At 42.0% G+C, this 24,685-nt stretch overlaps 1 protein-coding gene across 1 annotated transcript in view; it reads left to right on the forward strand.

Moving 5' to 3' along the window:
* The window catches only part of ITPR1 (inositol 1,4,5-trisphosphate receptor type 1), a 346,432-nt gene that overhangs the window by 153,458 nt on the left and 168,289 nt on the right, over positions 1-24,685 (forward strand). The window contains exons 11-22 of the mRNA XM_032290649.1: positions 1,412-1,507; positions 7,276-7,430; positions 10,165-10,264; positions 11,254-11,414; positions 12,293-12,434; positions 14,373-14,531; positions 16,598-16,770; positions 18,802-18,921; positions 19,869-20,066; positions 22,541-22,792; positions 23,590-23,731; positions 24,444-24,624. Coding sequence (XP_032146540.1) covers positions 1,412-1,507; positions 7,276-7,430; positions 10,165-10,264; positions 11,254-11,414; positions 12,293-12,434; positions 14,373-14,531; positions 16,598-16,770; positions 18,802-18,921; positions 19,869-20,066; positions 22,541-22,792; positions 23,590-23,731; positions 24,444-24,624 — 1,879 coding nt within the window. The remainder of the gene's footprint in view (positions 1-1,411; positions 1,508-7,275; positions 7,431-10,164; positions 10,265-11,253; positions 11,415-12,292; positions 12,435-14,372; positions 14,532-16,597; positions 16,771-18,801; positions 18,922-19,868; positions 20,067-22,540; positions 22,793-23,589; positions 23,732-24,443; positions 24,625-24,685) is intronic.

Below are 24,685 nucleotides of genomic sequence, written 5' to 3' on the forward strand. Positions count from 1 at the left end.
CTTTGATGTGTCTACTAATGCACAGGGCCTTCCACATGGTTTCTCTGCTTTCGCTTTTCAGAATCAGGACTCCTCCCAGCCCTGTGTGAGCTCTGGGAATGTTGAGCTTTCAGACTCCTTGTTTTTCTTCATTTGGCCTCATAGGGTCTTGCCTTATACATGTGCAGTCTGATGTTCAGCCAGAAACTCAAAGGAGGCTCCTGTGCAGAATTCCAGAGCTTTTTCTGTGAGTAGCTCTATGTGCATTAGTAGTCCATCCCCACAAATTCTAGCTGCCTCGGTCTCCCTAATCTTTGATCTGTCTCCGTAACTCCACGAGCTTAATGTCCTCAGCTTGGATTCTTCCTCCCCGTGCTGCCATCCAAAGAGAACTCCCCGGGTAGAAAATCAGAGCAGGCTGGGCATGGTGGCTATGCCTGTAATCCCAGCACTTTGAGAGACCAAAGTGAGTGGATCACGAGGTCAGGAGTTCAAGACCAGCCTGGCCATGATGGTGAAACCCCATCTCTACTAAAAATACAAAAATTAGCCAGGTGTGGTGGTGCACGCCTATACTCCCGGCTGCTTGGGAGGCTGAGGCAGAGAATTGCCTGAACCCCAAAGGTGGAGGATGCAGTGAGCTGAGATCGCACCACTGCACTCCAGCCTGGGTGACAGAGTGAGACTCCATCTCAAAAAAAAACAAAACAAAACAAAAAACAAAAATAGAAAAACAAAATCAGAGCAATAGCTGAGCTGGCCTTGTCTATTTCGCGGTTCTCAGAGATCACCTTTGTGTACTACCAGCTGTCCAACGTGTGAACACAGTTGTTCGGGATATTTTATACAGTTTTCTAGTTCTTTATGTCAGTTTCTTCTATTCTCTGCAGTGTCTGATTTTTTATGGCATCAACTACCAGTGCTAGTTAACTCTATCTTGGCCAGAAGCTGATGTGACATTTATTTTTCTGATAACATTGGCCCAGGCACTGAGTTTTACATTTCAGAGCACAGGCCTGTGTGTGTGTGTGTTCTGGCACATGCGTATGTGTATAGGTTGCATTGACAGTTCTCCATGAAGTTGGCTGTGCTTTTTGTAGGTAAGTTTTCTTTTATTGGCTGTGCTTTTTGTAGATAAGTTTAAGAATCTGCTACTTCATTATGGCTAAGGCAAATAACCTGAAAAACATTGAAGTTTTTATCCCAACCATTGCATATTAACCAGGAGACTCAATTCCTTCTTTGGAGAGACATTGTTTACTTTTGAGTTTGGATGTTACATATGACACTGGCAATGGGTTTGTTGATGATGGTGATTTTTTTTTTCCAGCTCGTAAATACCACTCCTGAACGATGACGTGTGATGCCTCCTATTCACCGTCTTTCTAGTGTAGGTTGACGTTTTATTGATGCCTGTTCATTCTTCTTGCAGGTGGTCCAACATGACCCGTGTCGGGGCGGAGCAGGGTATTGGAACAGCCTTTTCCGTTTCAAGCACCTGGCCACAGGGCATTACTTGGCAGCAGAGGTAAGTAGCAGCCCCTGTGGTTTTCTCTTTCAAGGCTAACACGCCTCACCACCTTTTCTCATCCCCTTGTATAGCCATCATGTACTAAAGGCTTAAGGAAATACACTCAGTCACTTTGCTTTTCCTCCTGTTTTTCTGTTTTCTTTTGCTTCGTTTCCCTAGAAGAGTCAAAAATGATTATCACATTTTAGTATGTGGCAGGGGTGCTGATCAAGATGTGGGGAGAAAATAAGTTAGAAGGTAATGCCAATCTAGGTTTTCAGTATTTTCCATTTTGCTGTTACATGCTACCCTCCCCACGTTTTGTCTCCCAGCCCCACACCCAGCGTGAGTGACCGAGGCTGCAGCAGAAACAGGATATGTAGAGACAGAAGCACTAAGATGTATAAGGAATTAGACGATCTTATAAAGAAATTTGACTACTCAGAGCTTTAGAAGAATAGACAGCGGTCTTTTACTTGTAGGAATGTCAAAAATCACAGAAATTAACTTTACCAAATGTCTGTGAAAGGGCCAGGCACAGTGCCTCATACCTATAATCCCATAACTTTGGGAGGCTGAGGAGTTCAAGATCAGCCTGGCCAAAATGGTGAAACCCTGTATCTACAAAAATTAGCTGGGTGTGGTGGTGTGCGCCTGTAGTCCCAGCTACTTGGGAGGCTGAAGTGGGAGAATCGCTTAAACATGGGAGGCAGAAGAGGTTCATTGAGCCGAGATCGCACTACTGCACTCTAGCTTGGGTGACAGTATGAGACTTGATCTTAAAAAAAAAAAAAAAAAAAGAAGTCTATGAAGAGTTTTTGAGGAGACAAAAGTCTCAATGCTGAAGGACAGGAGGAATTTACCTTTTAATTTTGTGTCAGGTGAAGGAGCCATCCTACTGTGTGACTGATGTTGAGTTTTACTTCGATCTGCTGGGGGATGTACGATGCATATTTCTATCGTAATTATAGTCATGCATCAGAAGACCCCCACTGTTGTCTGGGACCACCCATGAGACCTCTGGGAGATGTCGCAGGTGATGGTGGATGTCAGCACTGCTCCGGTGCCTGGCCTGACGAAGGCTGGCTCTGAGTTTGCTCAGCCCCCCGTGGTGCCTAATACATGAGCTGATGATTTTGATATATTTAAGAACTGAAAATCAAGAAGCCTAAGTTCAAATTTCAGATAAAGCCATAGAGAATTATGGACCCAGCTAATTAGCCGTGAGACATGTTGATTTACTTGGTTTGGGGAAGACTGACGGTGGTGGCATTATCTATTATGTTTTGAGGCTAATACAGCTCTTGCTGGAGGCTTAAATTTTTTATTCTTAGCTAAAAATAGGCAGGATTATCAGTGACTGTGTACTGATCTTTTATTCATCTCAGGCTTTTAACTATTGCTTTGCCAGTGAATCCATTGTCTTTCTCTGTCTACACTTGAGAGCCGTCTCTTGGTGACTGGTAGATGTTCCATGTGTGCTGTACCTGTGTGGCCTGTGTCATTGTCGTGGCATGCTGGTTTTGTGAACAGAGGGGACAGACAAGTTCTTAGCTGTTCAAGGATGTTTGCAGCCCTTGAGTCTCCTGCAAGTGGGGCCCAGTCCTTAAGAAAGCAATGGATGTTTTAATTTCCTAATGATTCTTTTTCATCAGGTAGACCCTGACTTTGAGGAAGAATGCCTGGAGTTTCAGCCCTCAGTAAGTATGGACAAGAGCCTTCTTGTCTTCATCCAGTAGGGTGCGGCCAAATGATCTGGAGCTCCATTTAAGACCCCGTCACTGTAGTCACTGAGTGCTGGGGAAGGAGAAACGCTAGGCTCCCATAAAACAGGATCATTTTCTGTGCTTCCCTTGAGAGGGATCATAGTCCTTTGTGTGTTGATTGGTCCAGGGACTGTTGTTCATGATGGTATTTATGTGTGTAGTAACGGGGCCTCTGTTTCCAAATTGGAGAAGTTTCTGGTATCACTTGGAGGACTCCTAGGGTTGGAGACAGTGATGGCCCATACAGAAAATGGCCTTTTAAAACCAATTGTCTTATTGCTACTGACCTCATTCTGTGGCTCACAGAGGTTTTTCAGGGAGTAACTGTGTGAGGTGGATAGTGTTACTGAGGCTATGGCGGTAACACATGAAGCATGGTGCACCTGCCATGTGATTAGACTCTCAGCTGTCTAACAATCCGTACTTGATTTCTGCAAAGTCAGAAATAGGCTTTAGTGTAGAATGTGGTTTGGAATTTTAAGTGCAAATGGATCTTTCTCTAGAGACCATATTGCCAAGTAACACTGACAGGTAGACACTTTGGGCTTGAGGTGTCCAGATTTATGGGTTGAAGAAGGCAGTGGTTGTGTTGCGTGGAGATTAGGGGTATAAATGTAACACTTTTCTTGTGGAGTGCTTGATTCTGGTCTAGGATTAAAAAAAAAAAAGATGCTTCTTGGTTTGACGTGTGTGTCTACATGATGATCTCAGTAGTGGGCATAGAAGGTGGTTTTGAGGGTGTTTTTTTTTTGGCAAGATTTTGAAAGAAAATGGAAGGATTTTCTTAAGGCACATAGGAAGGGAATTGGGTGGAGGGAATTCAAATTGCAATTGTCCTTGGAAAGTGTGAATTCTGCTGTCATGCATATCCTTCTAGTGATAGCTTGCTGAAATGTTGGCTTTGAAAGGCACTCTAGCTGAGGCCTTCCTGCTGTGGGTTTGTGAACTTGCTGGGGAGCTTCTCCTCCTCTTTCTGCTCCTTACTGGGGTACCCAAGGCTCACCTAACTTCTCTTCTTCCTTGTCACCTCTATTTCCAGAGTTCATTTTGGAAGCTTTGTTTCCACAGTTAATATGGCTTGGAAAACACTGACGTAGTTTAAATCTGTCAGTGTACAAGGAGCTCTGTTGTTAAACTTCTGTACGTCGTGTTCATGTAGTTATTGTTTGAACACTTGGACTGGCATGGGCATTGAGTTTCCTAAGACAGTTCTTGTCCTTGCACCTTCTTTATTTCAAGGGAAGGAGCTGCGTCTGTGTGGCCGACATCCACCGGTCTCCATGCTGCTGCTGTCTGTGGTGACTTGGAAGAAGTCTTACCTCTGAGATGAGGCAAGCTGCGGCTCCTTTCAGTGAGCGCTGATGTCCAAGTGAACCTTGTGCTCTGGCGGGTAGAGGGCTGCTGCCTTGGCCTCCTGATATGGGGGGAAGACTTGGATTTACAGTGAAGGAGGAAGAGCGTAGTTTAAATACCAGCCATGCCACTTACGAGCTGTGTGACCTTGGACAAGTTACTTTTCCTCTATGAGCCTCAATTCCTTCATCTGTACAAGTGGCATTTTTCAAACTCTCCAAGATCATTAGCATTTTTAGTGCCTTTGCATCCACCAGGTTGTCCGGGCTGCATAGCAGTGGGTAAAAGGAGTTAGGGTGGGTTTTAGGACCTTCCTGGTACAGAGGAGGAAGCAGCCATTGATAGTAGTCCTGATTTCTCCCGCATCTCATGCTCCCTCAGAGTTGAGTAGTTTTTTGATGTTTTCCTGCTTCCTTGTGTCAGAGAGGTGGATGTGCCAGCAGCCTTGAGTGCAGATCTAGGCTGCATTGCTCTGGCTACTTAGATGTTGATTGGGGGTGGGCTGCGTGCAGAGGAGGGGTGTTTGGAGAAGGGGGCTTACCCAGCACCCACATGGCCAACAGCACAGATCTGCCTCTGTGGCAAGGTGTTAGTACAGGGAGGATCCCACCCCCTGTACTCTTCTTGGTTTGGAAATGTGGGGGGAAAACCTTGGGTGGTTTGAGTCTGGGAGAGGAGGCACCTCATTCTATGCTGATCGTTGGTTGATTTCCCTAAGAACAGCGTCAGTGCCTGTGGTTTATGCCTTTGACCTCACTCGGCTTTGCTGTGCTTGTCCTTCTAAATTCAGGACCCTGAAGCCACTTGCTTGGCGCCAGAGGGAGGAAAAGGACCACCAGAGGCTCCTGCTCCTTTGCCAGGCTTCTGCACATGTGCCTTTCTTCCCACTAGGTGGCATGCGCTGACTGCACACTGAAAGGATGTCAGGACGCTGCCTCTCAGTCACGTTTCCAGATGCATTCGGCATAATGCAATTGTGATTTTCCTCTCGACTCCCGCAGGTCTCTGAAACTTAACTGCCAGCCTGTAGCTGAGCCCTGTATCTCAAACCATAACTGCGTCAGAGTTTATTTTGAAAGCAGCACGTGGAGTGCTTTGCCAGGTGGTTAGGAGAGAACAAATGTTGCTCAAAGTTCTTACTCCTGAACTGAGGTTGTAGAAGTGTTCTGTTGCTCTCCAGGTAATTCTTCCTTTAGTGTAGATAGAATAAGGATCTGGGGTTGATTCAGGTGAAGGGATGAGTGATTACAGGAGAAAATGTGAGAAATGGAGGACATACAGGTTTTGGGTATTAAAAGAACCTTTTTTAAAAACACACACACAGAAGTTGGGGGCTGCAGCTGAACTGACAGGCTTTTGCCCTGCACCCTGCATTTCAGGCTCCGTGGTGTTAGAGTCACCCGGGTGCTCTCCTTTGCCTTTGACTTCATTTCTGTTTCTTGATTCCTTTGTCTTCCTGGTGAAGTCGTCTTCCTCCCCATCTGGAAAGGAGGCAGAGCTTCAGCCTAGGAAAAGCAGACTGTAGTGACAAAGAAAATGTGCTTCCCCCGTGGACGCAGGTGGATGCTGCTATGCTGCAAGGATGTTAGACATGGAAAATCACCCAACGTAGAGTCGCCAGGCAGAGAGCGCACTGGCCAAGCCTTTCTGAGCTGGCTCCTTGTCTAAGCCCGTTCCTTGAATCTCTGTAGGCAGATGGGCTTTGGAGCCTAGAATGTGCTTTTCTAGTTTCCCAGGAAAGTTTTTGTCATTGTTCCTCAGCCTTCACTGTCAGAGATTTTCTTCGCTCTCAGCCAAATCCCTGATGTCGCAGGAGAGGCCCATCTTCCCTGACCTGTCATCAGCAGCCCTCTCAATTAATGATGGACATCTTTTTCAGGGCAATGCTGACTTCTCAAATATTTCTTTTGGCTCTGTTGGGGTTACTGCCTACAAACACTTGGATTCAGGTTTATTTTATTTAGTTTTTCTCCTGGGGAGTCGCTGTATCCTATTGTCAGTAGACAGTTATCACTATAGATGAATACAGCTACCCATAACCAAATCTGCAGGATGAGTTTCCTCAAAATTCCCTCTCCCCCAGCTCCTGTGGTTGGATGTACCTATGTAGAGGTCTTTATCAACTAGAGCACTGCTTCCACAGTCATCTATTAGGGTAACTCCACATTGTTAAAACATTTTTTTTTTTTTGAGACAGAGTCTCACTGAGTCACCCAAGCTGTAGTGCAGTGGTGCAATCTCAGCTCACTGCATCCTCTGCCACCTGGGTCCAAGTGATAATCCTGCCTCAGCCTCCCGAGCAGCTGGGATTACAGGTGCCTACCGCCGCACCCAGCTGACTTTTTTGTATTTTTATTAGAGATGGGGTTTCATCATCTTGGCCAGGCTGTTCTTGAACTCCTGATCTAGTGATCCCCCGCCAGCCTCCCAAAGTGCTAGGATTACAGATGTGAGCACTGTGCCCGGTCGGAACATTTTTATTGCAACACGAAGAGGCTGCATGGCCAGTTGTCATCTTTTAGGACTGCTCTATAACTGTGGTCCTTTTCCTGCCAACTGCTGACATTCGCGATCCTTTCTTCTCCGTTCCTGTGGATTGTGGAATAATTGTAGAGAGTGAAGGGTTTGGTATGCACAGTTCTTGATTTGAAGACTTTTCTTCCTCAGGTAGACCCTGATCAGGACGCCTCTCGAAGTAGATTGCGAAATGCCCAAGAAAAGATGGTGTACTCCCTGGTCTCTGTGCCCGAAGGCAATGACATCTCCTCCATTTTTGAGCTAGACCCCACCACCCTCCGTGGAGGCGACAGCCTTGTACCAAGGTATGATTTTAAAATTGCCTATCCCAAAAGAATCAGGCCCGGTTTAGGTGTCCTGACCAGGTTTCTTGGAATCCAAATCATTACTGCCTTTTCTTCTAGATTTTTATAAAGGATTTAGTGAAAGGTTTGACCTGGCTGTGCAATATGGCAACTGACTTTTTTTAATGGTTCATCACTGGTAAGTTCTCAGTAGTTGAATGAGAAGTGCTATATTTAGGGAAACAAGCCAAACCGTAAGCCCAAGTAGCTCCATTTTCCTGGTTCCCTCTACTCCCTTCCTCCTTCCGTGAACCTTGGCACAGCTCTTGGTTTGGGTAAAGAGGAAGGGAGTAGAAGAAACTAGGAAATTGAATGGCAATTAAATAAACCATTGAAGACAAACTCCAGAAAATAAAATACCTGATATTCACTGTGTGTGTAGTAAGTTGTTTTTACAAGGATTGAGACGTTAGACCAGAAATCTTTATTTTATTAAATTTAACTTTTAGTCTTGTTGCCTAAGAATGCATTTTTTGAGGGAAAGTAACTGGACTGCAAATGGGAAAAAAGCTTACTCTTAGCAACAGAATCAACACTATTAATAATAATGGCTGACACTGAGTGAGCGCTAACTGCATGCTAGGCATAAGGCTAGAGCTCTACTTGTGTTATGTAATTTCATATTTCACAAAAAAACCCAGTGAGATAGGTGTTGCTATCACGCTTTCTTGTAGATGAAGAAACTGAGGCTCAGAGAGTTTAAGCGACATATTGTAAGTCAGTGAGTCCCACAGAAGAATCCAAAATCTGTAATGTTTAAGACAGATAGAGTTGTTTGGGCAATTCTGACTCTTCAGTATGATGCTGGTTAGTGGAAATGTCACTGTCATGTATGGATTTCACATATGGCCCCTCATGAAGTATTAGTTGTGTTTCAATCATTCAGAGGCAACTACTGGTAATATTTTGGTTTATATAGTTTTAGAGAAGTCTCTGGTCACATGGAGATGATTGTCTCATTTATTATAGATGGGATCATAAGCTATTTTGAACATTTTTCAAATACTGTATTTCGTGTATATCTCCAAGCACATGATTATCAGTTGTCATCATCTTAAATAATCGTTTTAATCAGGCTGGATGCGATTGGCTCACACCTGTAATCCCAGCACTTTGGGAGGCCCAAGCAGGCAGACCACTTGATTGAGTCCAGGTGTTTGAGACCAGCTGGACAACATGGCAAAACCCTGACTCTACAAAAAATGCAAAAAAAAAAAAAAAAAATTAGCCAGGCATGATGGCACATACTTGTAGTGCCAGTTACTTGGAAGGCTGAGGTGGGAGCATCCCCTAAGCCTGGGAGGCAGAGGTTGTGGTGAGCTGAGATGGCGCCACTGCACTCCAGCTTGGGTGACAGAGTGAGACCCTGTCTCCAAAGGAAAAAAAAATGTTGTGGTCAGTTGTAATCATCTTTAAATACCTGTAGTATCACCTAGTTAATACTGTATTAACTGGTTCATTATTGGACTGTTCTATTCTGTAATACTGTATTAATACAATATTATTATGTATGTATTAATATGTAATGCATTAATATTACATTGCAACAATAGAATATAATAGAATTGTATTCTATTATATTAACTAGTCCATTATTGAGATATCAGATTGTTTACAGTTTTTATTATTATACATAATGCATTGTTGAACATCTGTTTGCCTCATTTTGCACCTGTGCTACCACCATTTAGGGAAAAATACCTGAAAATAGGCTTGGTAGTTGAAAGCATAGGTATATTTTATGTGTTCTACAAAGTGCTAGACTTCTTTTCAGAGTTTTACTTGATTACGCTGTCATCAACAATACATAGGATTTACTCTCCTAGGCCCTTGTTGATACTGGGTTTTATCAGTCTTTAAGATCTTTGGAATATGATACAATAAAGTGATACATTGTTTTAACATGTGTAACTCCTACACTAAGGAGGCTGAATCTATACTTCCATGTTTCTTGGCCCTTTGTATTTCGTTATTAACAGTTCGTGTCCTTGTTCCATTTTCACTTCCAATATTCATGGTTTTGTTATTGATTTGTAACAGCTCTTTGTGTAGAGTAATAACCTTTTAATGCAGCGTGTTACTCTTTGATTTTCCAGGCTATGGTGTTTTTTCTTCCAACTTTGTTTATGATGGTTCTTTTTTTTTTCTGTATAGATGATATAAAATTTTAACTATGTAATGAGAGTTAGCCATCTTTTACTTTTAAAATTTAGGAATCTTACATGTTGTTACATGATTCAAAAGGCTTTCCCTACTACAAGATTAGTAAATATTCATTTTTTTTTGCCAGAAATTTTATGATATCATTTATTGTTTCACTGATCCATATGAAAATTTCAATCATTGCTTTATTATTATTTCTTGTGATAAACACTAATATATGCCCTGTAAGCACTTCTTGTTGCTCTGTCTTAGGCTTCGTTTATGCGGAAACACTCATTCGTGGACTATGATCTTATATTTAGAAATGTAGCATAGAGCGGTAACCTTAGAGACATTACGAATAATTTTCTATTGTAAATGAATCAGAATGTGGCTTGGACCTGAACCATTTGCTCCGAAGTGTATATTTCCCAGGGTATGCAGTGGGAAACCACTTTGATATTTCCGTTTTGATAGAATATATTCTAGACTAGAGGCTACAGAGTAAACCTGAATATTTCCTTCCTTAAGACCCTTCTTTTTTCCCTGTTAGGAACTCTTATGTTCGGCTCAGACACCTGTGTACTAATACCTGGGTTCACAGCACAAATATTCCTATTGACAAGGAAGAAGAAAAGCCTGTGATGCTGAAAGTAAGTTCTGGGACTTGCTTGTCTCTTTTTGGTCTTGTGTTTCCTAATGAAAGGCTCCTTTGAGGGCAGATCAGGGAGTATAGAGCTGTGGAGTTTTGTCTCTTTGGCAAGAGCGTGGTCATGGCCAAACTTGAATGTGACAAAAGAATTCTCTCCAAGGGACCTGAGTGGAGCAAACCCAGGGCTTTTGAAATAATTAAAACTTTTGATTTTATTCCATGACCTCTGCCCTAATAGTTGAGCAATTGTATGGATTTCAGCCACATTTCGTGACTATCTGAAGGATCATTTGGGCTAGGGAATATTTGCTTGTGACTTGAGGAAAAACAAGTATCTAGTCAATTTCCCCCAATCTCTAGTATTTATTTCTCTCTCTATTGCAATGTATGCTTCTATTTCATGAATGTTCTCTCAGCCCCTTTACTTTCTCTCCTTGCTTCTCCTCCCCCGCTGTCTCTAGGCTCATAGAGTATAAATACATAGACATGAGGGTTTTCTTTTAAAAAATGGAAGGATACTCTCATATAACTTATTTTGTTGTGGCATTGGGGAAGGTTATTACAGTTTTTTTATTTCTTTACTGAATGTTTTTACATTTATAGGAAAGTTGAAATAATGGTACAGTGTCTATCCTTATAATGCGCCTCACTTAGATTCATTAATTACCGTTTTCCATATTTGCTTTTTCATTGTGTATTTACAAACACCTTTAATCATGAGCATCTTGCATGCTCCCTGTAACAAATGAAGTTAAAAATGAGAGTAGTGCCCCTTTCCTGCCTCACTGGTCCCTGTAATACCAGTTTCCAGAGATAACAACTGTTAACCATTTGGAGTACTTCCTTCCAGAATTTTTTCCTATGTCATTTTAACTGCAAGATAGCTCCATTACGTTGGGATCAGCCAATGTCTCGTAAATGTAGTGTTTGGTTAAAATCTTACTCTTCCCATCCAAGAGATTATCTCACAAGGACCACCTTGAATTTCAGATTGGCACTTCTCCTGTGAAGGAGGATAAGGAAGCGTTTGCCATAGTTCCAGTTTCTCCTGCTGAAGTTCGGGACCTCGACTTTGCCAATGATGCCAGCAAGGTGCTGGGCTCCATTGCTGGGAAGCTGGAGAAGGGCACCATCACCCAGAATGAAAGGAGGTGAGCACTGCTGCGTGCTCAGCATAGCCGTTCTCCCCCACTGAGAGTTTCTGACATCCATGGTGACTCTGAACAGCTGAACGTGGAGTAGCAGGCCTTGGCATTTGTGGGTGGCTTCAATTTGTAACTTTTGAGAAATAGTACTTTTGCATTCATTTTTTGAGTCTAAAGTTATGAAGACTAGGTGTGGTGGCCCACGCCTGTAATCCCATTACTTCTGGAGGCTGAGGCGGGTAGATTACTTGAGGTCAGGAGTTCGAGACCAGGCTGTCCAATGTGATGAAACCCCATCTCTACTAAAAATACAAAAATAAGCCAGGCTTGGCGGTGGGTGCCTGTAATCCCAACATCTCGGGAAGCTGAGGCAGAAGAATCGCTTAAACCCATGGGGTGGAGGTTATAGTGAGCCAAGATCATACCACTGCACTTGAGCCTGGGTGACAAAGTGAGACTCCATCTCAAAAAATAATAATGAAGTTATAAAGATCCCTCCCTCCCTCCCCCACTCCCCCCCTCCATCTCTCCCTTTTCCCTCTTTCCCTCTCTCCCTCTCTCTCTCTCTGTCTCTCTCTCCACCCCCCACCCTCTCTCTCTCTCTCTCTCTTTTTCTGTCTCTAAGTTGGTCTCCAGAACCACATTACTAAATGTCAGGGGATGAGGTTACTCTGAGATAAAATTTGATCATCCTTTTCTGGACAATGATGTGTTTTCTTTCACTCTCTTTGGTACTTGGCCTTGGTTGTCAGTTTTGAAGAAATTGGAAAGAGTGGGTCTGCCCCAGTGTAACTGGCTCATTAGTCCAGAAGGCTTCCAAGGCGAAGCTTCCAGCCTGCTGAATGCTGAGCACATCTATCTATAATAGCTTCTTTCCTCTTAAGGTCTGTAACCAAGCTGCTGGAAGACTTGGTTTACTTTGTCACTGGAGGAACTAATTCTGGTCAAGATGTTCTTGAAGTTGTCTTCTCCAAGCCCAACAGAGAACGGCAGAAACTGATGAGAGAACAGAATATTCTCAAGCAGGTTGGTGATATGTGGCATACTAGGGATTTGGCTTTATGAGCAATTAATGGGATGGCCAGGAGCAGTGACTCATGCCTGTAATTCCAGTACTTTGGGAAGCTGAGGCAGGAGGATCCACTTGAGCCCAGGGGATGGAGGTTGAGGTCAGCCAAGATCGCACTACTGCGCTCTCTAGCCTGAGCAACAGAGACAGAACCTGTCTCGAAAAAAAAAAAGGAAAAATATAAATCAATGGGATAATTGAGGGATGCTGGTGATTCCCACCTCGAAGGCTTGATGCACTGATTTTTCAATAGACTATTTTATAGAGCAGTTTTAGGTTCTCAGCAAGGTTGTGCAAAAAGTCCAGAGAGTTCCCATATCCCTCTTCCCCTCACATACTTGGCCTCCCCACTGTCACATCCTGCATCACAGTGGGACATCTGTTACAATTTGATGAATCAACATTGATACATCATTATCACCTGAAGTCTGTAGTTTACATTAGGGTTCTCTCTTGGCGTTTGATTTTCTATGGGTTTTGATAAATGTGTGATGCCTTTCAGCCACCATTATAATATCATACAGCCTAGTTTCACTGTCCTGAAATCATCTATGCTCCCCCATTCACCTGTCCTTCCTGCTAACCCTTCAGAACCATGAATGTTTTTCCTGCCTCCATGGTTTTCCCTTTACAGAATGTGACAGGGTTAGAATCATAAAGTATGTGCCTTTTCAGAGAGGCAGATTTCTCTTAGTGATGTGCATCTGAGATTCTTCAGTGTCTATTCACAGCTTATTAGCTCAGTTCAACTGATTTTTAGCATACTTTTACCATTGGATATCAATCATGTGAGAGTTTACCTGTTAGGAACCTCAAGAAACATTCAGTTGACAACTTTATTTTTCTCAAAAATAATGTCAAGTGCAATGTGACCTTAAGCTTATTTCAACTTTTGGGACATTTGGCATATTCTCTAAACTCAGACGGCCTGTATAGGCTCTTACAGAGGGTCCTGTAAGTCACCACAAAATCTTTCCTTAAAGGATGAGTAGCAGTTGACAGGAAATAACGTAGATGATATTGTTAGATGTAAACGTAAATAAACTAGTACAAAGACCAATTAGAGGCAGTAAAGTGACAAATGCAGAGCAGATTAAATGCACAGAGATGCATACCGTGTCATTCTATAACCCAGCTGGAGGTTAGCCCACAAGCTTGCCATGGGAATTCCTTGCTGTCAAAGCTAAAAGAGAAACGTATTAGTTACAAGCCTCACTGTTTTCCATGGAACATGGGATTTGAGATTGTTTTTTCATGTTGGTCTATGATAGGCAGAATTTGTTAATAATCCATCATGTTTCAACAAGAATTTCCAGTCCAACAGTAAATGTCCAGCTGTTGTTTCATATGTTGATTCTCATTTTAGACCTTTGGCTTAATGCCCATGCTCATTTGTACAGTAGTGATTCCTGAGAGACAAAAATAACTGATTCACTGGCAGGAGTCTTCATTGATAACCTGTGCTGGGCACTAGTGTGACTTAAAATTACCCACTTTCATCCTTATTACACCTTTGTGATGTAGGTATTGTTCTTTCCATTTTGCTGGTAAGAAAATCGAGGTTTACTTTGGCTGTGATTGTAGTACTAGCAAGTAGTAAAGGTATGTGTTTCCACCTAGAATCTGCTGATTGCATTTTCTCTGTTCTGAACTACTTTGCTCTAAACACTGTGCTGTTAGATATATGAGGACCAGTCAAGTCCAGGTGGACTCAATTCATCAAGTCCCCCATCCCAGTTGATGGACTGAATGCAGTGTTCAGGTTTTGGATTTGTTTGAAGAGAGGAACTTCCTGGTGTAGTCCGGCCACCCTTGAGCTTGCATTACTTCCAAACAGAGGGTTAGCGTTGGAGCCCTAGGTGATGGTCATTTTTGCTTTCCGTGTTCACAAACAGATCTTCAAGTTGTTACAAGCCCCATTCACAGACTGTGGTGATGGCCCGATGCTTCGGCTAGAGGAGCTCGGAGACCAGCGGCACGCTCCTTTCAGACACATCTGCCGACTCTGCTACAGGGTGCTGAGACACTCACAGCAAGACTACAGGAAGAACCAGGTTGGGGTTAAGCATTGGTGGGATGTGGTCGGTTTCCTCCCTGAAGTTTATGTACTTTCCTCGTGAATTTTTAGTGTCACAATATCTATCTGTAGAATGGATAGAGAATAGTTCAGTGTTAAGCGTACTCTTGGGAAGGAAACACAAGCCCAGGAAGAAGAATATTACAGAATCGTTAAGAAACATACTGGAGAATTCTCTTCTGCAGACAGCGTTCTATGAGATTTCTGGTTTTAGAGTTGGTTTTACATTTACAGAATTTTTTATGGCATATTCCCTTAGGGCTTAGGGGTGAAATGATGCCATGTGTTTAAATTAAAGATACAGAGGAGTCTTTTCTTCCTAGTACCTTGAAAATCCTCCATCTCTTTCTAGAAATAAGATTTTTATTTTGTTTTTGGCTCATGTTTTATGACATTCTAAGTTTACAGATATACTTTATACATAGGTATATTTTACATAGTATACGTATATTTATATATATATACACACACAGACAATGTATAGTCTTCTATGAAATAAATGTTCTAACCTCTTTGTGGTCTCTAAGCAACCTTGAGATTCGAAGGGAACCTGAGAACTGTATTGATACATTATTAGTTCTTAACTGGGGGTAATTTTTTCCTCCAAAGAATATTTGGTAATGTGTGGACACTCTTTTACAACTTGGTGGTGTTACTGGCATCTGGTGAGGGGAGGCCAGGGATACGCTCAAACCCCCCAGCAGTGCCCCAGACATCCCCCCACAACCAAGAATTATCCTGCCTAAAATGTCAGTAGTGCTGAGGTTTAGAATATTTGCACCACGTGAAGTACCATAGGCATACAAAATGGCATTTATTATAACCTTGACTCTTTTATCATTTTATGTGAACTATCTCTGCCTTTTGGTGCAAAAGGCTTTTGTTTTTAAGATTTTGAATGCCACCAAATCTGGACTTTCAGACTTTTTTCTTTGTAGTTAAAGGTTTTTGTTGTGTCATCATAAAGATAGTGTTGATCTTGAATAGTGCTTTTTTTGAAGTGTAACAAGCTGTGATTGTTTTAAATCCACCTTCGGTGCCCTGATACCATAATCCAATAGCCAGAGAGGTTTTATTCTGTTCCTCTCACCCATCTTCAGATGAGCACACATCTGGGTCTGTGGGGTGTGTCAAGGCACTTCACTTGTACATGAGGAAACAGAAGTTTTCTGTCTTGGAATTGCTGGATTAGACATCTTTGCTTAGCTGTTTATGGATCCTCTGCCAGTCGACAGATGATGAGTTCCTAAACAGTGCATCCTTACGGAGTATAGGCTGAAAGACATAGCCTGCTTTCATTATATTAATCCTAAATAGTTTCCAGGATTTAGGAATTAATGGGAAAAAAATTAAAGCAAGTTTCAAGGGCCACCTGAGCTTTGAGCAAGCAGTCTGTCTTGGCCAGGCAAGTATCTTTGAAGAGAAACAAACAGGTATTTGTAAGAGATTTCCTTCAGTTTACAAATATTTCTATGGAATGTGATACCTGATCCCAAAAGAGAGAACCAGAGATGTATTCCTGAGTTCCATGCATATGATGGATTTTCTTAAGTATCCTTGACCTTCTTATGCTACCCATTGACTTTAAAAAAGTAATTTTACCCCAGATAAAGGAAACATTTATGGGGTAACATTGTTCCAGATATCCAGGTAGGCTTTATGTGTGTTTATTTAGCAGCACAGATGAATGGGGGCACAATGAAGTCCTCTTGAATTAAGAATACATTCAGAAGTGAAAACCAGCTTTTGACCTTTTTGAAAAATCACTAGATTAAAATTTATACTGTGTACTTAATAAAATATCCACATGTAAATACAGGCTATTTTGCTTAATTATATTTGTGTGGCAAGCTTAGTAAAATAAAGGATGTGAAGGAGTTTGCAGCTGTTGCCCTATGATAGAAAGTTGTAGATTCCCTTATACTGTAATTTCTCTTATGAGCAGAAGTTCTTATCAGGAAATGTTGCTGCTTTCCTTTTTTTAAACTTTACCATATTGTCATTTATCCTTTCTGCTGACCTCTCTTTTCTCTCCCCCTAAAGGAGTATATAGCCAAGCAGTTTGGCTTCATGCAGAAGCAGATTGGCTATGATGTGTTGGCCGAAGACACTATAACTGCCCTGCTCCACAATAATCGGAAACTCCTAGAGAAACACATTACGGCTGCAGAGATTGACACATTTGTCAGCCTGGTGCGAAAGAACAGGGAGCCCAGGTGAGGCAGGAATGGGGTCAATGGGGCGTGGTGTCTGTGCCTTTAAGATGCAGGGACTTAGCTGGTGCTTTTTACTATGCTTCCTTGGGTACTAGTGACAAGTTTTGATTAGCTAGGTCTCGAGAGGCTCTTTGATGAGTAGTGGCAAGAACATAGTGTTAAAATGAGACCTGGGGGGTGCATCCTAGTTCCAATGTGTACCACCTTGATGAGCTTGGCTTTTTTTCCTGAATTTTAATTTCCTCATCTGCTAAATGGGTAGTTCTGAAAATTAAATGACAATAAATGCATGTGACGTGGATGGCACTTAGTAGTGCACAGTAAATGACAATTGTTGGCCACTCATACACTTTTTAAAAAATGTTGTTAATTTAAGTTTTTAATTTTTGTGGGTAAATAGTAGGTATATATATTTATGGGGGTACATGAGATGTTTTGATATAGGCATGCATGTGTAATAATCACCTTGTAGAGAATGGGGTATCCATCCCCTCAAACATTGATTCTTTGTGTTACAAATAATCCAGTTCTATTCTTTTAGTTATTTTAAAATGCACAATTATTGACTGTAGTTACCTAGTTTACTATCAACAGTAGGTCTTATTCATTCTTTCTAATTTTTTTGTACCCGTTAACCATCCCCATGTCCTCCCTGCCTCCTACTGTCCTTTCCAGCCTCTGGTAACCATCCTTCTACTCTGTGTTCTTGAGTTCAACTGTTTTGATTTTTAGATCCCACAAATAAGTGAGAATATACTATGTTTGTCTTTCAGAGCTTGGCTTATTTCACTTAGCATAATGACCTCTAGTTCCAGCCATGTTGTTGCAAATGACTAGATCTCACCTTTTCATTTGCTTTTTTTTTTTTTTTTTTTTTTTTGAGATGGAGTCTCGCTCTGCTGCCCTGGCTGGAGTGCAGTGTCACGACCTCAGCTCACTACAACCTCTGCCTCCTAGGTTCAAGCAATTCTTCTGCCTCAGCTTCCTGAGTAGCTGAGACTACAGGCGTGCACCACCACACCTGGGGGATTTTTATATTTTTAGTAAAGACAGGGTTTCACCATATTGGCCAGGTTGTTCTTGAACTCCTGACCTCATGATACTCCCACCTTGGCCTCCCTAAGTGCTTGGATTACAGGCATGAGCCACCGTGCCCAGCCTCATTCGCGTTTCAACAAGTCTTGATTATCAGTTAAACACTCTCCGCCTCAATATAATCAGTAAGAGTCTTGCAAGTTCAGTTGTTGCTTGAGCATTTTTATTATAGATTAGTGAATTATATTGATTGTATCTCATTCACATGGATCTGCCCCTCTTCCCTATGCCCTCCTCCCTTTTCTTTCCCCTTCTCTTATCCTTGTAATTAAGACCCACATTTTCAGTTGAAGTGGGAAGCAATTGACAGTGTGGGTGTCACAGATGATCACAATGGAGTGCGGACACAGGTGCTATAAAAACACCTACTACCATCCATGAAAATAACCCGCATTTTCTGGAGTCTGCTCACAGGCCAGGTAGTGAGCAAAGGAAGCACTTTTCATGGATTATCTCATTTAATCCTCAGGACACCCTTCAGAGGTGATACATTATCCTTTTCTGTAGATGAACACAGTGAAATTAAGTAATTTCTCCAAATAACGCTTCATATTAGAACTCCACTAATAAGATCCTAACTGGGCTTCCAACAACGGTAGCCAACATCGGGGCATTGCCTCTCACCACTGTGGTTCCCCTGTGTCTCCAACACCCCTTCCTTACGTCAGCTTCTTTCTTGTCTTGTTCCTTCTTCTCTTTTCTTCATTGCCTCTTCCTTGACAACAGCCACTACTGTCTTTCCTCCTTGCTTTCTCTTCCTTCTTTCTGACATGTGGGTTTCTAGGGGTGCCCTAAACACTGACATGGAGACCTAGAATGCTGCTGACTTGTCTTGGTAAAGGTGTGTTGGACCTGTGCACTTAAGGAAGAGTTGGGCTCCAAGAGCCTAACCTCTGCTCTGTCTACAGAAAATGTTTTGTTTCTGTTTCTGGATAGATTCTTAGATTACCTCTCCGACCTCTGTGTCTCCATGAACAAATCGATTCCAGTGACCCAGGAACTGATATGTAAAGCTGTGCTGAATCCCACCAACGCTGACATCCTGATTGAGACCAAGTGAGTGGGGAGCTGGGGTGTAGATGGAAAACCTGTGGTTCAGTCAGTGTTGACGCTCATGAGGAATAAAACCTGGCCCTGTCATTTTTTGAATTGATCTAAAGTCAGTGTGGCTGGTATTCGATCTTCTTATTGGAAAAGTCTTGATTGGGAGAATTACTGAATTTGATTTTGGTGTGGTGTCCTCTGCACAGTGGTGTCACTTACTTGGCATACAAGTTTAAAAGTCATGTAAACTCACCAAGGAGCATTTTACACAGTTACATTTGAAGAGTTTAAAACTCTTTGTAAGTATGATCATCAATTTAAAATCTCAAATGACATAATTAATATTCACTGTTAAGTCAGTGTTGGGAGGAGTTTTAAATTATTACTGTTCATAAAGTGTTTATTGGTCTGCAGAATTTTTGTTAACAGTAGTAATTCATTTTTGGCAAAGGAGCAGTTTTCCCTGACAAATACAGTGTCAGTAATATGGACAGTATTATTTTTTTAAAACTAAATTATGTCCTGAGCTAGTGATACCTCTTTGATTCTCCTTATAACTCGGTTTTGGGCTTGGGTGAATGCAGGCTTTTTCAGTTCAGGTATTTTCACATTTTGGGCTGGGTAATTCTTTGTTTGGGGGCTGTCCCAGGTGCTGTAAAATGTTTAGCAGCATCCCTGGCCCCTACTCACTGAGATGCCTGTAGCACCTCTCCATTTCAGTAGTGACAACCAAAAACCTGTCCAGAGACATTGCCTAATGTCCACAGGGGGCAGCAGCACCAGAGTGGCGAATCACTGGGGTACAGTGTATGAAGACATTAATGTCAGGCTCTCTGCGGCTCTTCCCTTGGGGAAAATGCAGAACACAAAGTGGCTCTCCGTACGTCTTTATGCTGAAAGTGAAGCTGGATCTCAACGTATTAAAATAGTAACTTTTCCCTTCTCCTCTTGTTTTCTAGGTTGGTTCTTTCTCGTTTTGAGTTTGAAGGTGTTTCTTCCACTGGAGAGAATTCTCTGGAGGCAGGAGAAGATGAGGAAGAGGTGTGGCTGTTTTGGAGGGACAGCAACAAAGAGATTCGCAGCAAGAGTGTGAGGGAGTTGGCGCAGGACGCTAAAGAAGGCCAGAAGGAGGACCGGGATGTTCTCAGCTACTACAGGTGTGTGGGGCTCGGATTGGGGTACCCCAAAACAGTGACAGGAATTTGTTGTTCATTTGTTGTTTACTTCAAGGAATCACAAGGTGTCATCCTGTAAGATTGTCTAGATAAAAGCCAGATAAAAAAACAGAGTTTAGAGTGTAAGATTTCAGTCAACTGGCATCTGGGTGTGGCTGGGTCCCAAGAAGGATGAGTGCTCGCATCAGCCCCTGGCGACAGTTTGTCCTTAAGCAGCATGGCCCCCTAGATACGGTGGTAGGTAGGTAAGAGGCTGGCTGTGGGGTCAATTCCTGACCTCTCCACTGAGCAGGTTTTTGACGTTGGTCAAATTTGATTTTATGCTCTAATTTCTTTATCAGCAAAATAAAGGTGATCATGTCAATCTCACCAAATGTTTATAGAGAGAACCAGTAGATGTGTGTATGTGTGTGTGTGTGTGTGTGTACATATATACCTACATATTTATCCACATATCTGTTTATATCTACACAAATTATAAAAATCATGTGCTTATGCTAATACTTCCAGTTCCATTCCAACACCATAGAGTTTATTCTAGCCTTCATTTTTTCTGTTTAATGACTCCCTCCAGCTGCCATGATTCCCACATGTTTACCTGTCTGCCCGTTCCCCTGTGTGTCACCAGTCTCACCTCTGCCGGCCACCTCCTCATTCCCCAGTGTTTCCTTGGCTCCTGCTCTAAGACCTGCCAGCTGTGCCACCTGAAGGGAAGGGAAGGGGAAGAAAGAAGGGAAGTGAACCAATAAATACTTTAGAAAAAAAGGAAAGGGAAGACCAAGGCTTTTATTATTTTTCAATAAAATAAATAAAACTTTGCAGATAAAATGCCTTTTCTTGCCTCCTGTATTCTGTTCTTTCATTCATGTGTGATGTGTGCATCCTGTCTACATTCTCTGTGTACTACGCTTGTGTGCATCTATACATCATGTATAGTATTTTATCTGTACTTAAAATGTTATATGAATGGTCCTTTACTCCAAATACCGTTCTAAAACTAGCCTTATTTATTCAATATGGGACTGAAGCATATCTGTGTTAATAGAGGCTGATCCATTTCTTTAATTTGGGCTGCTAAATGATATTCTGTTTTATTGATTTATCACATTTTCATCACTGTTTGGTATTTGATCACATGCCACAGTTCTTCATGTCAAGAAACCTCTTCATTCAAATTTTTCTGAGTATATGTATGAGTTTCCATTCCACACTGGGAGTTGGACTTGGAGAATATTCATATTTTAAGCTTTACTAAGCAGTTGTAAATTGGATGTTTCAATGTACACTCCCACCAGGTATAGATGACAACTTTTGTTTCTTCATATCTTCACTAACCTTGAATATCATGGTGCTTTTTAATTTTTGGTAATTTTATGAGGTGAAATAGAATCATGCCTAAACCTGCATTTCCCTGATATCCAATGAAGCTGAGAGTATCTTCAAATCATGGTTTTTAAAAATACATAGGGTTTTTATTTTGTGAGACAGAGACTCACTTTGTCACCCAGGCTGAAGTGCAGTGGCTTGATTTCTGCTCACTGCAACCTCCCTCTCCCAGGTTCAAGCAATGCTCCTGCCTCAGCCTCCCGAGTAGCTGGGATTACAGGCACACACTACCATGCCCGGCTACTTTTTGTATTTTTAGTAGAGACAGGGTTTCACCATGTTGGTCAGGCTGATGTCGAACTCTTGACCTCATGATCTGCCCGCCTCGGCCTCCCAAAGTGCTGGATTACAGGCATGAGCCACCGTATTCGGCCAAGGTTTTAAATTCAGCAGGCAGTGTTTGTAAGTTTGAAAGCCTGTCACTTTCTTGTTATTTCACATTTCAAGTATGTTTACTCATTTAACGTTTCTTGAATCTTCTCCCAAGTGAATGAGAAAGAGTGCCTTAATTGGTCAGATTCTGGTTAACAACATTGACTTGCCACTGAATGAAGATGAAAAGTGAGGAGTCCCCTATTTTTGTACATGAAATGTTTTTTTTACATGTGTGGGAATTAGAGTGAGTACCTGATATAAAATCTTTAAAATGTTACCAAATTTCTAATTAGGCTTAATATATGCGATATCTTTAACATTTCCTATATGGTCTTTACTGTATAAAGAACAGCTGGAGGAATAGAAATAGATAACCATCTTAGGGCTTACCATTCCCCCCATTTATTTTACAAAATAAACAAGGACCTAACGGAATAAGGTCATCAAATAATTGCTCCAACACAGCTGGGTAGTTGGCTATCAGCCCATACTCTGTTGCACAGCTTGAACAGTTCTTTTATCTGCTTGGTACCACAGCCGAAATCCTGGTGTACAAGAGCAACTTAGGGGTGTTGATGTATGAGTTTAGTTGGCCAGATGTCACTCCCATGAAAGTCAGGGCTGCCTGGACGACCCTGCATTCATCCCGAATGATTTCTGGAGTATGAGCTGTGTACCCCTGTTCTTTCCTCTAGATATCAGCTGAACCTCTTTGCGAGGATGTGTCTGGACCGCCAATACCTGGCCATCAATGAAATCTCAGGCCAGCTGGATGTCGATCTCATTCTCCGCTGCATGTCTGATGAGAACCTGCCCTACGACCTCAGGGCATCCTTCTGCCGCCTCATGCTTCACATGCATGTGGACCGAGATCCCCAGGAACAAGTCACTCCTGTGAAATATGCCCGCCTCTGGTCAGAGATTCCTTCAGAGATCGCCATTGACGAGTGAGCCTGGCACCCGAAAACCTTGCTTTACATTGTTCTGTGCAGCAGTAGATAACCCTGCATGGTCTCATGAAGTCATAGAAGAAAGATTAAATGTTGTTATTTTTCTTTTTTGTTTTTGAGACACAGTCTTGGTCTGTTGCCAGGCGCCAGCCTGGGGTGCAGTGGTGTGATCTCGGCTCACTGCAACCTCCGCCTCCCAGGTTCAAGCAATTCTCCTGCCTCAGTCTCCTGATTAGCTGGAACTACAGGCGTGTGCCACTGTGCCCAGCTAATTTTTGTATTTTTAGTAGAGACGGGGTTTCACCATGTTGGCCAGGATGGCCTCTATCTCTTGACCATGTGATCTGCCCGCCTTGGCCTCCCAAAGGGCTGGGATTACAGCCGTGAGCCACTGCACCTGGCTCTTATTTTTCTTTAAGCTTAAATTTGCCATCCACTAATTTTATTTTATTTCCCTCAGGAATGTAAAGATGGCATGATTAAGTTTTTTATATCTCATTTATCTCCCCTTTCATTCTGCAAATATTTAAGTGTGTACTATGTGCCAAGCTCAAAAAATAGATCAGTGAACAAACTAGAAAGCAATCTCTATGCTGTTGGGGGAAGACAGACAATAGGCAAGGTAAATGACTCAAAAATATAGTTGGTGATATGTGCTAAGGAGGAAAGAAAGAAATTAGGGTCAAGGGATACAAAGGGTTAGGGGATGTTGACTTTGGAAGCTGAGTGACCCCGGAAGACCTCACTGGGAGTAACTTGAAATTTTGTTTACTTTCTTTCTCCTTTCTTTTCAGCTATGATAGTAGTGGAGCTTCCAAAGATGAAATTAAGGAGAGATTTGCTCAGACCATGGAGTTTGTGGAGGAGTATTTAAGAGATGTGGTCTGTCAGAGGTTCCCTTTCTCTGATAAGGAGAAAAATAAGCTTACGTTTGAGGTAACTCATGATAAAATGATCTACGTGTATTATCTGCCTCTCATTGGTCATTTTTCTATAGGGCAAATAGAAAATATTTTATTAGGTGGTGATTTTGATCATGATGCTCTGGTTTTGTAATGGAAAGGAATTCAGCTTGGTTTTGTTCCAGAATAAAATAAAATGGATACCAGTCACATGACTTAATGGTAGTTATGTTCTTAAAATAAATAGGCAAGGTGAACTGAACTACATAAAATGATAGAACATCCCTTCGTATTAAAAATGACGAGAGAGACACTGTGCTTGGGATCTACCATAGATTAATCATTGAGAACATAAGTTCTTGTTACTTCTGAGTTAACAACATCTCTGAGACTGCTTTTGTCTTTTAAGAGTGGTATTTCTGAGGATTGCAGTGTTGTTGTCTGTGTCCTTGCTGAGAATAACTCTGCTTGCCTGGTATTAATATTATCCTTGGGAAGCTGTGCAGAGCAAATCATGAGGTCTTTTTTTTTTTTTTTAATTAGTCAGCAGATCGGTAGCTTTCCATTTCTTATTTTTCCTCTGTAAGAAACACAGTGAAATTTTATCAGAAAGTGCAAGCAAAATACATGCCTTCTCTTACCATAAGGAAGGTCCAAGTCTGTAATTTCTATAGTGGTCAACATCAAATGGAACTGAAGGGGATGCAGTTTATGTAACACCATCTTCTTTTTTTTTAATACGATAGGTTGTAAATTTAGCTAGGAATCTCATATACTTTGGTTTCTACAATTTCTCTGACCTTCTACGATTAACTAAGATCCTCCTGGCCATATTGGACTGTGTACATGTGACGACAATCTTCCCCATTAGCAAGATGGCGAAAGGAGAAGAGAATAAAGGTAACAATGATGTGGAGAAGCTGAAGAGTGAGTATCTGAGGGTGCCCATACATCTGAGAGATGCCCTCCCAGCCTTTCCTGTTAGGCT

Source organism: Sapajus apella, unplaced genomic scaffold (assembly GCF_009761245.1).
Source record: "Sapajus apella isolate SASKATOON/1434 unplaced genomic scaffold, GSC_monkey_1.0 scaffold23, whole genome shotgun sequence".
NCBI classification, from domain to species: Eukaryota; Metazoa; Chordata; class Mammalia; order Primates; family Cebidae; genus Sapajus; species Sapajus apella.